At 59.9% G+C, this 16,319-nt stretch overlaps 1 protein-coding gene across 2 annotated transcripts; it reads left to right on the forward strand.

Moving 5' to 3' along the window:
* The first annotated feature begins 3,842 nt into the window (after nucleotides 1-3,842).
* Nucleotides 3,843-13,943, forward strand: MYL9 (myosin light chain 9). 2 transcript variants are annotated; one of them, XM_032993001.2, is made up of 5 exons: nucleotides 3,843-3,931; nucleotides 5,695-5,768; nucleotides 11,477-11,680; nucleotides 12,862-13,023; nucleotides 13,223-13,943. In XM_032993001.2, exons 3-5 carry the CDS (start codon nucleotides 11,497-11,499, stop codon nucleotides 13,393-13,395), a joined length of 519 nt encoding a protein of 172 aa, XP_032848892.1. In that variant the 5' UTR covers nucleotides 3,843-3,931; nucleotides 5,695-5,768; nucleotides 11,477-11,496; the 3' UTR covers nucleotides 13,396-13,943. The 2 variants fall into 2 exon arrangements, with proteins under 2 accessions (XP_032848892.1, XP_032848891.1); XM_032993000.2 differs by lacking the exon at nucleotides 3,843-3,931 and adding an exon at nucleotides 4,637-4,732.
* Nucleotides 13,944-16,319: the final 2,376 nt, after the last annotated feature.

Here is a 16,319-nt window from a genome sequence, read left to right on the forward strand (position 1 = left end):
CGGTGTGGGGGGGGACCCGCGGTGTGCGGGACCCGAAGTGGCGGGGGGGGGACTCGCGGTGTGCGGGGGGGAATCGCGGTGTGCGGGGGACCCGCGGTGTGCGGGACCCGCAGTGGGGGTGGGAGGACTCGCGGTGTGCGGGGAGGACCCGGGGTGTGCGGGACCCGCGGGTGTGCGGGGGGACCCGGGGTGTGCGGGGGGACCCGGGGTGTGCGGGGGGGAATCGCGGTGTGCGGGGGGACCCGGGGTGTGCGGGACCCGCAGTGGGGGTGGGAGGACTCGCGGTGTGCGGGGAAGACCCGGGGTGTGCGGGACCCGCGGTGTGCGGGGGGACCCGGGGTGTGCGGGACCCGCAGTGGGGGTGGGGGGACTCGCGGTGTGCGGGGAAGACCCGGGGTGTGCTGGACCCGCGGTGTGGGGGGGGACCCGCGGTGTGCGGGACCCGAAGTGGCGGGGGGGGGGACTCGCGGTGTGCGGGGGGGAATCGCGGTGTGCGGGGGACCCGCGGTGTGCGGGACCCGCAGTGGGGGTGGGAGGACTCGCGGTGTGCGGGGAGGACCCGGGGTGTGCGGGACCCGCGGGTGTGCGGGGGGACCCGCGGGACGGGACGGTCTCCCAGGGCAACTCCGCGGGTGGGACAGCAGCCTCCGCTCTCCCCCCACAGCGCTGGGCAGGAGCGGGGGCAGCCCCGAGGAACCACCGCGCACACGGGCAGAGCCAAGGCCGGTGCTGAGCCGGGCCGAGAGCCGCCACGCAGAGCCCCGGGGATCCCTGCGCCAGTTGCTGGCATGCTCTGCTCTCTGCTCAACATCCACAGCCACGCTTCTGAGACTCCCTGGTTCCCTCCGCGAGGTGGGCCGCGGGGCTGGAGGCATTCGGAGCAGGAAAGCCTTTAAAATAAAACAGCGTTGCGCTGAGCGCTACAGCTTGTTTTCTCTGTTTATTCGAGCAGACATTACAGCAGGCGAACATGCCATCTATAGCAATTATGCTCTTGGAAGTATATGCAAATAAAATAATCACACGTGGAGCCCTAAAGATTTACCTATATTTTTATATTCTTGCCTCACAAGAGCAGCAGCACTGAACTTCAAACGACTGCATTCCTCATGAAAAAAACATGTTGGGAATTCTTCAGCATGGGGTGGGCAGGGTATTTGGTTAGGATTGATTCACTATTACCCTCTTCAAGGTATGCTTATATGGGCAGGTGGGCAGAAAAGGGCCTGGGTTTGTGACAATAAATGATTGAATTTCCTGTAGGTGCATGGGTGTGGGTCTAGATGCCTCCTGGTGTGTGGCTCAGCAATGCTGGGACCACTCACGGCGTTGCTGGAAGTCCTTCATCCTGCAGTGAACCTTGCTGGTTGGTGGTGAGGCCTGAGCCCTGCACAGATACCTTGTATGGAGCCATTCCTTCCTCACTTGCCCCTGCACGTCCCCGCTGGCACTGACACATCATGAGGTTCGCTGTTTCATTTCCCTATTAACAAACCCCTGGCCCAGGGTCCTGTACTTCTTTCCGTTGCAAGAACTAGCAAATGCACCATGTGCTGTGCAGCCCAGGAGCCTGAGTGCTGTCTGTTTGCAGCACTAAACACTTCAGCAGCAGCAACCTCACTGTTGATTTCATCAGGATCTGGAGACCTTCAGGACTAGACTGGACCTTCCTGAGCCGAGTGTGGTTCTCACAGAGGGGAGCAGGCAGATGGATCCCAGACCCCCCGATCACTTCCAGCTGAGGTTTAATATAGTTTAAATACAGATTATGCAAGGCACTTTTGGACTTCAAAAGTATCTTGCCGTGCTCCAGCTATCAGGCCACTGAGCACATGTCCAACCCCTCGGGCATTTGCCACAAGACAAAGGCTGTTCCAGTCAATGGCCCTGTGTTGCATTAGCAGGAAGAGGACATGCAGTGGGGGGGTCATCGTTGTATCTCTCGCTGGACCTTTGCCTCTGACACCCCCCCATGACAGTGCCCTTCACTAAGGGGGCAGGTCTCATGTGCCCCGGGGTCCAGCCTGGCTCCTAGGGCGCTCCCCATGTGCTTGGGGCATGGCAGCCCCACTCCCGCTCCGTGCCCTCCACTCTGCGATGGACACGGTCACTGAGTGCAGGGGGACACGGGGCTGATGTCTTCCAGAACTTTAGTCTGTGTCCTAGGCACGTGAGGAGTCTCACTGCCCCCAGCTCCGTGCTCCTGCCCCAGGCCACCTTGCAGGGGTGGAAGCACTTGTGTGGTGATGAGACACCTGGATCAGGGAACTGATCTAAAATTCATGTGCTAAAAAACCCCTGCCTTGTTTCACTCCACCTCCATTGCCTGATCCACAGCCCAGAGAGAAAAGCAAATTAAACTGGGGCTTGAAAGTACAAACAGGAGGTGGGGGAGTTGCCAGAGGATGTCACTGGGTTACAAAGAGGGCTCTGGTAAGGGATGTGTTTTAGCAAGCATGTGAAAGTAGGTGAGAAGGATTACATGGGCAGCCCTAGGCACTGTCAGGGGAAGGTGGGAAGGGCTGGATGGGGCTCAAGAGAAAGCCCAGGGGGCTGAACAAGGTGGCCCAGCAGCAGCCCCTTACGTGCATGCAGCTTCAGAGGCTGCAAAGCATGCGAGGAGCTGCCATGTCCATACTGCCCCTCTTCACCAGTTCCAGGCCCTGGGGCCCACCCTGACATCTGCCCAGTGACGAGGAACTGGGGCTTGGTGAGGGACAGTGGCCACCTCAGAGGAGCTGGAGAGGGGACCTGCCTCCTGCCAGGCTCCTGGGGACTACCTGGGCATGGCTGAGGCCAGTTCTTTCCTCTGGCACAGAAAACCCTAGGACCAGCCATGGGGGTGGCAACTCAGGCTGTCTGACTTCTGGGGTTTATTCTTTTTTAATCTATTTTTAAACTTTCCTTATGTTTTTATTAAAAAGGCAAACCTTCTTGAGACCCCCCTGGCTGGATCATGGGCATGGCACAGGCTCTGTGCTCTCCCTGGCTCACTTCTGCCCCAACATGGCACTTGGTGGCTTTTCCAACCCCATCTCCACGTTTGGCCAGATCCTGATTCCTCCCCCAGCACAGCGAGTCCTTTGGGGGAGACCCAGGCAGGGTATCTGCCTTCAACGAAGGCTGGGTGAGCTCCGTGGCTCCCCCGCTTTCTGGAGAAGGCAATGCCCTGGCAGATTTTGTCCAAGCAGCACGGAGGCATGGTTAGGATGTCCCCAAGTTTGTCAGGCTGTTGTCAGAGTGGGTCCCTGGTCTTCTGAGCCAACAGGAACAAAATCCATGCCCTGGCCAGGATCTGGCCAGGCTGCTGGAGGGCATGGCCATTGCTTTTGCATCAGTGATGAAACAGATTTTTTGGCTTTTTAACTGTTGTTTGTAGTGATGCCCAGCAGGAGAATGGCAGCTGAACATTAATTTGTGCCACTGCTCATTTCTGCTCTTCACCTGTGTTGCTGTGAGCGTAACCCATGTGCTCCATGCTGTCCCCTCAGCATGGCTCTACCACGCTGGGAAGTTCCCAGGGGTGATGACAGGGTATGGTCCTCGTCCTTGAGCTCCCACCTCTCCATGGGCACTGACAGAGCTGCTGGCAGTGCCTGGGCAGAGCAGCCCTGCTCCAGGGTTGGGTGAATCCCTCTCAGAAACACTCCTGGTGTCTCCTTCTCCCACTTGCCTCTTCCTCTGCAGACTGAATTCTGGCCTCGGTGCCATGGGGTCCTGTAAAACAAAGATAAATCCTCGTTCAGATGATGACTGGGCAGGGTGTCACTCTCCCGGGGTGTGTGTGGGGGGGGAGCCCACAGGAGCAAGAGCTCCTCTTGATGACTGCAGGGCTGGGTTGTGCTGCGGGGTTGCTGATGGGAAGGAAATTTGAGCAAGACCTGCTGCCCTGGAGAGGTGCCCCAGGACCCTGTCCTGCCTTGGGTGAAAGGTAGGAGCTCCCCATGCCTGTGCCTCCAGGCTGCAGACCCCAGCTTGGGAATGGGGCAGGTCCCCCGGCTTTCCTCTACTCCAGGCCACTTTTACGAGGACCTTTGAGGGGCTGTTTCACCGGGTCCTTCTGGCGGCTCGCAGCCAGGCAGGGCTCAGTGCTGACCGACTGGTCCCTCTGGCCGCCGTTCCCTTTGCAGCGCGGTCGCACTGGCCCACGAACAGAGGCGTTCAGCCAGCCTCGGTGCAGCCTCCGGATGCCCTCGGGTCCTCTGCGTGTAACCCAAACGGGCTGCTGCTCCACAGGCTGCTATCAGGGACCTGCCCCGGCCACGCTGCCGCAGCCAGAGATGCCCGTGGTGAACCACCACCCGTGGGCCCCCGGCTGGTGTCATCTGTGGGTGCCCACGGCTCCACAGGGCGCGACAGCCCCCTGTGTCACCGGGCTGGGAGCCGCAGGGATGCCCGCGGGGACGCCGGGACACGCCAGCACCCAGCCCTCTGGGCGCCGCCCCGAGCGGCGCATCTCCCCGCGGGGAAGCGGACACGCGTGGGCCGCTCCCGCCGCCCTTTTCGTCTATATAAGGCCGGGAGCGCCGTGCAGCCGCCCCGGCCCCGCGGCCGCAGACCCGCCGCATTCTTCTGCCTTGTATGGGCCGAGCTGGGGCGGGCGGGCCGGGCCGGGCCGGGCGGCACCGCCCCGGGCCCCCGCTGCTCGCCCGCCCGCCCCTAGGGCCGCGCCGCGGGCCGGGCCCCGGCAGAGCAGCGCCGGCCGCCCCGCAGCTCCCCCGCTCCGATCCAGGTGAGGCCGGGCCGGGAGGGAGCGGGACAGCCCCGGCGGAGCGGGCGGGCCGGAGCCGGGGGCAGCCGCGGCGCGGTGGGCCGGGCCGGGCCGGGCGGGATGGAGCCGGGGGCAGCTCGGCGGGCCGGGCCGGGCCGGGCGGGATGGAGCCGGGGGCAGCTCGGCGGGACGGGCCGGGGCGAGCGGGATGGAGCCGGGGGCAGCTCGGCGGGACGGGCCGGGGCGAGCGGGAGCTGGAGCTGGTGCTGGGCTCAGCCCTGGGGAGGGAGCAGCGGCAGGAGAGGCCCCAGCGCGGCCCTGCCAGCCCCCTCTGCCCGGGCAGGTGGGGAGAGCCCCTCTCCGGCGCCCGGCAGGGATGGCCCAGCCGGCGGGAGGCAAGGATCCATCTCCGGCGAAGCTCTTGGTGACTGCCTGCAACGACTTGGAGCTGGGACATCCCGGTTTCCTCGGGATGGCAGCGCTGCGGGAGCAGCTCCTGCTTCCTGTGGCTTCACCCACTCCTGGTTGGTGAGACCTGTTCCTGCCCGGAACATCTGCTTTTTCTCCCCAAGTCCTTTTGCTGATGGCCAGAGCCAAGATCCAGATGCATGTGTGATGCTCCGGAGATCTCCCCAGTGACTTGTGAGCAACTTCAGGCAATAAACTGTTGTAAGGCAGAAGAGCTTTATTTAGCTCATTTCCCTCAGTCTTAAACACAGATGAACACTGTGTTTTGTTTAGCTTTGCCCATGAAAACTTGAGGACCTCTTGGCTTCCCTCCCTGCGTGCTCTTTTGGTACAAAATGTTACGACTGTGATAAAAGCCAGGGTGGCTCTAAAACATGGATGTGTAGGAGCAGGCAGCAGCTGAAGCAGCATTCTTTGGAGTGGAACATCCCCCAAGTGTCAACAACCATCGCTGCTGACCAAAGATGGTTGAGTTTCTTCAGTCACTTGAATTTTTTTCCTCTCGTCACTGGCAGGCTCCGTGCGGCTGTAGGAGGAGTTTGCGGTCACCTCCCCCTCTGAGGCGCTGCGGCCAGATTCCCCTGCTGAGGTGAGCCCCTTAATTCTCCTGGGAAAATATCAACCCCACTCCAGGGCATGGTGTGTTGGTGGCCCAAAGCCATGAAGACCTTCTGCCCTGCGGTCCCGTTCCCCAGCCTGCCTGGGCATCAGAAGGGTGCTGAGTCTTTTGTGTGGTGATGGTGTCTGTGTATGGTCTTCTCGTGGTGACCCCAGAAGTTGGGCTTTGGAAGGGTTTGTGTATGCCTCATGGGCACAGTGAGGACCTTGTCCCCTAAACTTGGTAGGAAGGAGCTAGCCCAGAGATGGACTGCCGAACTTGCAACTGAGCCCCAGAGCTGCACGTGGGCCTGGCTGGGTCCCTGGTGTGTGACGGGAGCTGAGGGAGGGCTGGGATGGACTCTTGCTCCTGAGGGTTGCTGCACTCTTAGTTCTGGTTCCCCAATGCTGCCCTGCTCCTTCCCATCTGCATGTGAAACCTGCAGTTGTGGTTCATCAGTGCTGGTGGCTGCACCTGGTCTGGGGACACAGCCCAGGGCTTGGGTTCTGCTTTCCCCTTGCCTCCAAACTCCCTTTCCCACATCCATCTCTAATAAGGCCAAAAAGGAGCAAAATGGCCACCCACCTCTGGTCCTGCAGTGCCCGGTGAGATGGGGGGCTCCTCCTGCAGCTCCCAGTGCCGCCGGCTGCCAGCATGGCTCCCTCGGCACCAGCACCCCTCGGCAGCAGGGGTGGAGCTGAGCAATCCCAAGGGCATCCTGAACAGGGCTGTGCTGGAGGAAAGGGACAGTTTAACAACAAATTAGGCAGGGAAGATGAGCTGCTCCCTGCTGCCTCCTCCAGTGTATGACAGCCTGGTCCGTGTGTCCCACTGGCTCCAGAGGTGGGATGTCCACCCCTGGGCAGTCCTGGTGCTGGGAGAGGTGCGTGGCAGACAGCAAAGCTTTACAGGTGGAATGATGCCCTGGCTGCAGCACTGCCCTGCAGCCTCCTGTGCCAGTGTGGGGTGCTGCAAGCCATCACCTACACTGGCCCTCCGGCCACCCTGGGAGAGGGGACGGGAACTGCTGTCTGTGCTGGACTCCGCTCCCTGTGGTGCTGTAATGTGTCGAGGTGTGGCTAGCCATGTATTGTGGAGGGCCAGTGCTTGCCCATTAGTAAATGCAACTGCGTTGTGGCATGTTGGTACTAGCAATTAATTTCAGGAAGAGCCACTGGGCAGAGATTTAATCACAGTCCCTCTGAGTGGCCCTACTTCACCCTGAAGGGGTGTCCTCTGGGACAGCCCAGCCTGTTTGAATTGCTCTTTCCCTACCCAAACGAAAAGCATCCAGCAGATGCACATCATGCCTCTCGTGGCAGAGAGGAGCTCGTTGTGAGCAGGTGATGTCTCTCCGGCTGTGCTGGAAACTGCAGGGCAGCCCCGCAGGGTGCAGGAGCCTTGTCAGCACTTTTAGAGGTGGCTCCAGCAGTTGCATGCCCAGCTTTGGCGGAGCCACCCTTGGGGAAACCTTAGTGGCATATCCTGGGTGATTCTGAATACACGGGAACACCCCAGGGCCTGGGGAGCTGGCCCATCCCCTTCCCACCTGGGCACCCCTCTTTTGTGCCACCCAGCCCTCTGGCCCAGCAGCACTGCCCCGCTGCTTTATTTTTCAGCTGTGATGGTGAGCTGGAGCAGCACAGGAGAAGACATGAGGTAGGGAAGGGTGGAAGCAGGCAGGAGGGAGGAGGACAAGGACAGGATGGGGCCCTCCTGCCCTGGCAGCACCCCTTGGCTTATCCTACCCTCCACCAGCACAGTCAGGAAGCAGCACCAGGATGGAGTTGCTCGCTTGGTTTTTACCAAGGAGGAAACACATGGTGGTTTATTTTTCCGAGTCTTTGCTCTTTCTCTTTAAAACTAAACTCTTTTCTTTACTAACTTAAGAACTTAAGCCAGCCCTGTGGCCCCTTGGGTCTGACTTGTTGGGGAAGGCACAAGCCAGGTGGTGCAGGAGTCAGGGAGATCATCTTGGCACAAGAGGTGGCAGAAGGACAAGGGAATAAGGGCAGCCAGTGATGGGGCGAGTGTGGTGATCAGATCGGTGCATGGCTTTTGTGCCAGGCTGGCTGGGGTCTCACCCCAGCTCTCACCTCAGCTCTGCTGCCTGAGATCAGCAGCTCCGGAGCTGGAGCAGCACTGGGATGCGGCTTTCAGTGGCGGGTGACAGGGGCAGGACCAGTCTCCATGGGTTTCCTTCTCGCTGAGGAGGAAGCCAGAGGTTTGGTGGCTGCACCAGTTGGCTCAGCTGAGTCCACCCCAGCACGTGGGGCATCGTGGCCAGGCATTCCCTGAAACGGTCTGGGCATTGGGTGTTTGGGAATCCCAGAAAGCATGGGCTCGAAGACCAGGGGGAGTGTGGCCATTGAGCCCTTGTGCAGAGCATGGATCGCCCCTGTCAAATCAGACCTCGCTGCGAATCACTTCTGTCTCATGTGAGAGGCACCTTTCTCTGTACCGATCCAAAAAAGTCTCTTCCCAAGTCTCAGTCAGCCCAAAGAGGTCTGCTAACAGCAGAAATAGAATGATTAGGAGATAACCTGGCCAAGCTGGACCTTGGGACGAAGCATCTTTCCAGGGCATATTTTGGATCAAACAGCAAAACCATGTGCTGTCAAAATCACACTTAATCTCCCTAACGAGAACCATCTCTCTGGAGAGGGTGCCAAGCCACGCTTCTGCTGCTGGTCACAGCCAGGGCAGGGTAAATATTTGGATAATATTAATTCATGTGGTGAGAGAAAAACTCCTGCTTATTTCTCTAGTCTTCTCCTAATAATTCAGCATGTTTTGAAAGCGGAGGCCAGTGCCATGGGCCAGCGGCAGAGCTTTTATTGCTGGCTCTGACCTGGCACGGTGGAGTTGTGGTGTTCAGCTGAGCTTCCTCATGCTGCTGCCTGGGGGGATGGTTATGGGCTGGCAGTGCACACTGGTGTCTGGCAGGGCATGCAGAAAGAGGCGGTCTGGTTCCAAAGAGTTTTATGGTGCAGCAGGGCTGGAGGAAGCAGCAGGTAAGGGATGGTCTGGGAGGGAGTGAGATCTCCTGCCCATCCAGCTGCAGGCATGGCTGGGCTCTCCAGTCCTGCTGCTCTCCTCCTCTGGCTGGGGGCAAATATCTGTTTCCTGGTGGGCACTGGGAAAGGACAGAGTGTTTGGGGGATGGCAGGGTGATTTGATGACTACTGTTAGGCACTGGGTGCCAGCCAGGGCAGCTCGGAGCAGTTCGAGGGAGGGGGGATGAGGGCAGTGCGGTTTCCATCCCAGTACCTACAGCCACTGGGGCTCATGGGGGACAAGGCAGGGCTGTCTCCCTGGGGACATGGAGCATGTCACCTGCAGATGAAGGGCCCAGCTTGGGCGTGGTGGGTGCTGTCAGGCTCTCTGGTGTGGTGCACTTCTCCCACAGTGGGATGGGAGTGGGTGATGGGGTGGGGGCAGAGTCCCCAGCCCCCTCTGAGCCTGTCTGGGTACCATGGTGCTGGGCAGCCCTGCCAGCACGGACACTGTAGCTGGGATTTGGCACTTCCCATGGTTCCTAGGATGTCCTTCCAGTGCAGGCCAGCTAGGGGAGCCTGGGGACCACCGCAGGGTGGGGACCAGGCTGGTGGCTGCTCCAGCTCCTACCTCTGCAACCCCTTGAAAGAGGGATAGTAGCAGGGGAGGGAAAAACCTGGAAAAGAGGTATGGTCTGGGGAGGACTGGCAGGAGCTGTGCAGGTGCAGGAGAAGGCTGTTGGCTCTGCCCTAGTCTGTGCCAGCGCTGGGGTCCCACGGGGAGGGAAGCTCCCCAAGGCCCTGCGGTCCCGCTGGGTGCATCAGCGTTAAGGACCCAGCCGGGAAGTGCATCCTGGAGCAGCATGCTCAAGGGTGGCCAGACCAGCTGGGCATGATTGCTGACACGCAGCTCGACGGTGTTGCTTTGTGCTGCTTCATGCAACACGATGTGGCTCCTTAACTGCTGTGTGTCCCCCGCCAGAGAAGGCAGGAACCCAGGCAGCCCTGCTGCCCACTGTGGCGTGGGGTGCAGTGTAATACTCTGCACTTCCCCACGGAATTCATTCATAATCCATCAATTTAACATTGACCCCCTAGCCGTTCCACGTGCCAGATGCAGACCCAGATGGGGAAACTAAGGCACGGGGCTGTGTGTGTGGGACAAATGGCTGTGCTAGAAACATGAGGGCTCCGAGCAGCATCTCTTTCTTGGGCTGATCTCACCCCAGACTTTCTCACAGAGCCGTGCTGAGCTGGCAGCTGACACCGTTCCTCTGCTGGGCTGGTCTTTGCTGGCAACTTGCTGAGTTATGCTTGTCAGGATTCAACTGGGAGAGGTCTGAGCATCTTCCTTTCAGGCAACATTGGTGGTCACTGGTGGTGCCAAGCACCCCATAGGGATCCTGTTTGGGTCCCCAGCACCGATGGCTCAGGGTGTCTTAAATACTGATTGCATCCCTCAGCCAGGCAGCGTGGGGTGATATCACCCAACCCCTGCTTGGAGGTTGTGAAGGGGCTTGGGTACCATCTTGAGGTGGGAATGGGCTCTCTGCTCCAGCCAAGCTCTGCTGGGTGCTCGCCAGCATGGGCTGGGGGCAGGACTCTTGCTTTGAAAGACCAGGTTTTCCTGCCATGGTCCTGCCCCAGTGGTGTTCGGGGTCTGCATGGTCCCTTTGCTGTTCCCCATGGGACGTGCGTTGTCCCAGTCGTGTCCCCAAAGGTCTGCCCATACCACTGCTGCCCCTGCCTCTGCCCATCCAGACTGTTTCCTTCTCCTGGAATTCATTACCTGTAACAACAGCACCAGTCCTCAGCACCCTGCAGTCCCGGCGTTGCTTGGCCGCTCTCCCCTGCTCCGCAGGGGCTCTGCAGCCTCCCAGACTCTCCCCTCCACGTTGGGGCCCTTCCCACGGGCTCCCTGTGGAGACTGTGGGGCGCACCCAGGCACCACAGTGGGGAGGGAGGCAGCGAGTGGCCTTTGGCCCAGCCTGGCCACTGGTGGGGGAGGTGGGATGGGTGGAGGGGGAGGGGAGGCGGTGGTATGTGAGGAATGCGCCCGGAGCAGATAACCCCTTCACACTGGGTGCTGGGTGCTGCGCCGACCCCACCTCCCCAGGACAGGGCTGGGGGGCTGCTTTTGGACAGTGAAATGGAGGATGCAAGGCAGACCCATCGCCCCGGGAGCTGGGCTGGGGAGAGCCCTGCCAGAGGAGGAGGGGAGGCCTGGGGGGAGCGCAGCTAAGCTCTGCCCAAAATGCCAAGGCAGCCAACCACCCCCCCCCACCCCCCCCCGCCCCGGGACTGATGGCAGTGGGGGGATGCTGGGTGCTGGGCTTGGCATATTTCCTCGTGCCTGGGGTGCAAAGGGGACAGGTGGCAAGCAGGTTTGGGGGTCTGGGGGCCAAGGGTGCAGGCACGGAGCCCTGCTTGCAGCCCGTGGGGACAGCCCTGGGCAAGGGGTGCCAGCGAGCGCTGCCTGCGCTTGTGACTTCCCAGGAGACTCATTAGAGCCTGAGTCTCGCCGGTCCCCATGTCCAACTGTGACCGCCAGATCCCACTGTTGCCAAACTTTGTGACAGGCAGGGAAACTGAGGCACGGGAGGGGAGGTGCCAGGAGTTGTGTGTCCCTGCCTCTGCTCCAGAACCCTGGGCTCTGCCTGTCCCCAGCCCTCCTGACGCTCCTGCCTGCTGCCCTGCCCTTAGGTACCACCCCAGCCGCCAAGATGTCCAGCAAACGTGCCAAAGCCAAGACCACCAAGAAGCGGCCCCAGCGTGCCACCTCCAATGTCTTCGCCATGTTCGACCAGTCGCAGATCCAGGAGTTCAAGGAAGCCTTCAACATGATCGACCAGAACCGCGACGGCTTCATTGACAAGGAGGATCTGCATGACATGCTGGCTTCCCTCGGTGAGGAGATCCTTCCCTCGTGCCTCCAGGTGTCCCTCAGCCCCTCTGCCCTCAACTCCTCCTTGGCAAGTGGGGAGAGCTGCTAGGTGATCTAGTGCCTCACACCCAGCACTGAACTTTGGTGGGATGCCATTGAGGCACAGCCCTCCTGCTTTGGGCCAGCCTGATGTTGGCTGCAAAACTGGGGGGAGGGATTTCTCTGCTGGCACCAGTTGACTGTAGAAGGGGTGTTTGTGGAGGCAACCAAGGGCAGCAGCTTGGTGTATTGCTCTTACAGCTGGGCTCACTAGAAGGGAAGAGACCCTTGGGGTTGGAGAAACTCTGCCCTAGGAGCAGCCACCACCTGCAGCCATTGAGTATTTGGGTAGTTTCACCCCAGAATATTGCTTGGGGTCATTCCCTGTGGGACAAAGCCTTCCTGTTGCTCTCAGCCTGAGTGACAGATGAGGACAGTCCCTGCACCAGCATGATACCTCTGCCAGTTGAGACTTGCAGGTCTGGCTGTGTTCCCCACCCAGAAGAGAAGAGCCTGTTCTCCTTTGCTGCGGGCCATGGCTCCCATCTCCTGCTCCCTGCTCCAGCTCCCTGCGGTACCTCCATGGCACTTTGGGAGGTCTGTCAATGATTGACCTGGCAGCCAAACCTGTTCTGGAGGTCCTGCCTGGCTATGAAAAGGACCTCCTCCCTCCTGGTGAGCTCCAGGAGCAGAGGGGGGCCAGGTGCTGGGGGCACACAGACCTCTGCAGAGGAGATTAAACCATCCCTGGTGCATCCGTGGTAGGAGCAGTGCTAGGGACATCAGCTGCACGAGGCTCATGTGGGGACATTGCTGCCCCTCTCCTTGGATGGAGCTGCCGGGGGAAAGGGGAAAAGCCATGCCTTTAGTTCCCAGTAACCCCTAGATGAATTCCTGCAACTCCCTTGAGGCTGATCCAGGCAGAGCTTGGTTCCAAGTGGCCTCCGGCATGGATTGAAGCTTGGGGAGAGATGCCGGGGAGGGGAGCACCAGGCACTGTGGAAACCCCCTTCCCTTGTTTGTGGGGTGAGTGAACACATACCAGCAAATTCATTTGCAATATGAAAAAAAAAAAACAACCAGCTGGCTGGGTGCATGGGTTGGCCTTGGGGATGGGTGCTGGTAGGGGGGAACCCGCACCCATACCCCTGCGTGTGTTCGGCAGGGAAGAACCCCACCGACGAGTACCTGGAGGGCATGATGAGTGAGGCGCCGGGGCCCATCAACTTCACCATGTTCCTCACCATGTTCGGGGAGAAGCTGAATGGCACTGACCCAGAGGACGTGATCCGCAACGCCTTCGCCTGCTTCGACGAGGAGGCGTCAGGTAGGGGCACTGCCTGCACAGCCCCACGCTGCCTGCCTGGGCGCCTTGCCCCCAGGGGCATACAGCCAGCACTGGGGCTGGGGCCAGATCACTGGGGACAGTCCCCACGCAGCTCCAGAGTGGGAGAGGTGGGCAGGGGTGTCTTCACCGGAGGCGGGGAGGATCCCGACGCTAACACCACCCGCTGCCATTCCCGCAGGCTTCATTCATGAGGACCATCTGCGTGAGCTGCTGACCACCATGGGAGACAGGTTCACTGACGAGGAGGTGGATGAGATGTACCGGGAAGCGCCCATCGACAAGAAGGGCAACTTCAACTACGTGGAGTTCACCCGCATCCTGAAGCACGGGGCCAAGGACAAGGACGATTAGAGCCCAGGGCCATTCATCCCCTCTGCCTCCTCCTGAGCACACCCCTCACCCCTCGGCCCCCCTTGCTGCCCCACAGCAGTCTCCCCCCATGGAAAACACCTCCCAGGACCAGCACCCTGCATCAAGTCACGCTTGGAGGGGAAGTGCTCCCATCACTGTGCCCATCCATCAGCCCCAGGCCTCCCCTCCCATCACCTCTTCCACCCACAGGCTCGCCTCACTGGAAACCCCAGCCAGGCTGGGGACCCCCCCCCCCAAGCAGCCATTGACACCCTCGAAGCCACCATGCAGCTGGTCCCCGGGGCCGGGGTGGCCATCCCAGGCGAGTCGGGGATGCTGGCCAGAGATTTTGGCTGGCTCAAGCCTGAGTGATCCCCGTCTCGGGGCTGTAGCACAGAGAGAATGCATCTCCCCTCTCCTCCCGTGCTCCCTTCCTTCATGAAAGAAAATCACTTTGTTTCCTCCTCCCTGGCTGTTTTATGGCTTTAGAGCCTGTGATCTGAGGGATTTGGGAAGCCGAAGCAGGATATAAAACCTGATGGGTGTGATATGGAGATGTGCTGAGTGTGGCTCTCTCGTGGACAGGCGCTGGGCTGTGCTGCCCACCTGCCTGGCAGATTTGGGGGGCATCTCCCCACCTTGCTGCTGTTGCCAGCCAGGGCCCCTTCCCACGGGGCAGCCTGTTTTTGAGGCCAAATCACTCCCAACCCGTGTAAAATCAGCTTGAGCATCATTTTCCACCTTTCCTGATGGGATGAGGGTCGCTCTGCTCGGCCCCAGCATCAGGGTGGGCAGACACGTGGGCTGAGATACACTTGGCAAGGTGCTGGTCACACTCTCCCCAGCAGCTGGTTCGGATTCCCAGAGGCTTGGGCACCCTTTTTGTATCACCCTGAGCTGGCAGGGGTGGGGGTAAGAAATGGGGATGGGGCTTATCTCTTTGGTTTGGTTATTTATCACCACCCTGACAAGGGGGTGGGAGCACAGAGGGCTCCTGCCTTGCAAAGCTACTGTCTTAAGTGGTGCTTGAAGCCAGCCCATCTCCTTGCCCTGGAAGGATGAGTTTTCTGCATTTCTTTATTTAAAATGGGGGAAAACGTGATGACAAACCCACAGAATCTGGCAAGGGCACAGTATATCCTGGAGATGCTCCCAGCACACTGGGAAAGCTCAGACGGGGTCTGCGGGAGCTCCATGGGCATCAGAGTGGTCAGCAGCCCCATCTGTGCTCAGAGAGCTGCCAGGTCCCAGGTGATGCTCAGGGGACACAGGGACATGAAAGGCTGAACACATGCTCTCCCAGGGAGCTCCCCAGGGTCATGGCTCACGCTCTGCATCAACAGCCTCAAACCATCCCACCTCGAGGCTTGTAGATGCCTAGCTCCTTCTCTATTTCCCTGCTGTACCAAGGAAAAACCTACAGTTCTCCCACTTGCAGAGGAAAGTCCCAAGCCTGAAGGCTGCTGGAGGGCTGGATGATTTATAAAAATCCCCTTTGCTGGGATGCACACCGAAGAAAATGTCTCACAGACATCACTTTGGGGCAGATGGGTGGATGCTGGAGATAAACCAAGTGGCATGGGGAAGGGCCTCCAGCTTCTGCAAGGTCTCTGCCACGCTGTGGGCAAGCCGTCCTCTGGAGGTGCTGGAGCTGGGCAGAACCACACAGCCCGGAGGCGGTGAAGCGGTTTGTGCTACAGCTGACTTGGGCTGGGGCACAGTCAGACCCTGGGTGTTTTTGCGGTGCGGCTTGTTCCCAGTCAGTGCCCCCCCTGGCATTCTGACATAGCTGTTGGTCTCACTGAGCAGACAGTGATCACTTTTAAAGCTTGACATCTGCCTTCAAAGCTCTGCTGGAGGTGGATGTAGGAGCGCACCAGCCCAAGGCTCCCACTCCATCCCTGAGCTGGGAAAGGACAAACCCAGCTATCATTTCCCTCCTAATTAACACCACCACAACTCCAGCCCAAGGCCATCCATCCTTGGCTTTTGCAGAGCAAAGGCAGGCTGTGAACCAGTAAAAAAACACTGTTAACACCAGTCCCAGGACCAGTCCTACTGAGGCAATCCCAGCCTGCTGGGAGTCCAGTGGCCCTGAACAGGGAGGAGGACCCCTGCTGCTGGAGGGACAGAGCTGGGCCCCAAGGGCAGGCCTGTATGCAACAGCCAGTGCAGCCAACCACAAATCCAATTTTCCTTGCCAAAAATCCAGATTAAATATCAAAGGGTGGGCAAAGGGTGGAGGAAGCACTGCCTGGAACAGGTCAACACTCTCGGAGGCTGCCTGATGTTTCCAGCGTCCCCCTTCCAGCTCTGGCTGGCCGATTGTTTTTCAAATTGCTGAAGTTTAATAGTATTATCATGTCAATGGGCCCGGCCAGACTTTGCAGGGCTGGCTGCCGAGCGACTCCGCCTGGACAAGCCCCTAGTGAGAGCAGGCAGGGAGATGCCCCATTGCCCCTGCCCTGGCTCCTTGCCCCACAAGGCTCCTAATTCCCCATCAGCCGGGAGCTCCCTGGCTGCCACTCCAGGCTGGGTTTGCCCGGGGATTTAGGCTCCCCAGATGCTGCACTCAGGCACCCAGTGGGTTTTTTCCAAAGCTGTTTCCACACTACCTGTATCTGCAGCCCAGGGAGCGCAGGAGGGCTCATGGCCCAGCCCTGGGCAGGTATTTGAGCCCAGGGACCATTTCCCGGTTGTCTCAATTAGGCAGAAGATTAATACGGCCTTTTTCAAAGGGTGGGAGCAAAAGCAGATCGCTTGGGAGGACAGTCCTGCCTGGACACAGACCCTGGTGGGGCGGCCAGGGGGGCTCTGCAGTGTCACCCTCCAAGAGCCCGCTGGGTGCCCAGGCGGGGAGCAGAGCGGGCAGGATGAATGCGTCCTGCCTGGTAACGGCCCTGGTTTGCAGGCAGGAGCCAGCC

This window comes from Tyto alba, unplaced genomic scaffold, assembly GCF_018691265.1.
Source record: "Tyto alba isolate M040663 unplaced genomic scaffold, T.alba_DEE_v4.0 Super-Scaffold_33, whole genome shotgun sequence".
Lineage (NCBI taxonomy): Eukaryota > Metazoa > Chordata > Aves > Strigiformes > Tytonidae > Tyto > Tyto alba.

Excerpts from the sequence above, each read along its gene's own strand:
- MYL9 (XM_032993001.2), top strand. The coding sequence starts at position 11,497 with ATGTCCAGCAAACGTGCCAAAGCCAAGACCACCAAGAAGCGGCCCCAG. Across the intron at positions 11,681-12,861 it reads TGACATGCTGGCTTCCCTCG|GGAAGAACCCCACCGACGAG; the intron begins GTGAGGAGATCC and ends TGTGTTCGGCAG. Across the intron at positions 13,024-13,222 it reads CTTCGACGAGGAGGCGTCAG|GCTTCATTCATGAGGACCAT; the intron begins GTAGGGGCACTG and ends CCATTCCCGCAG.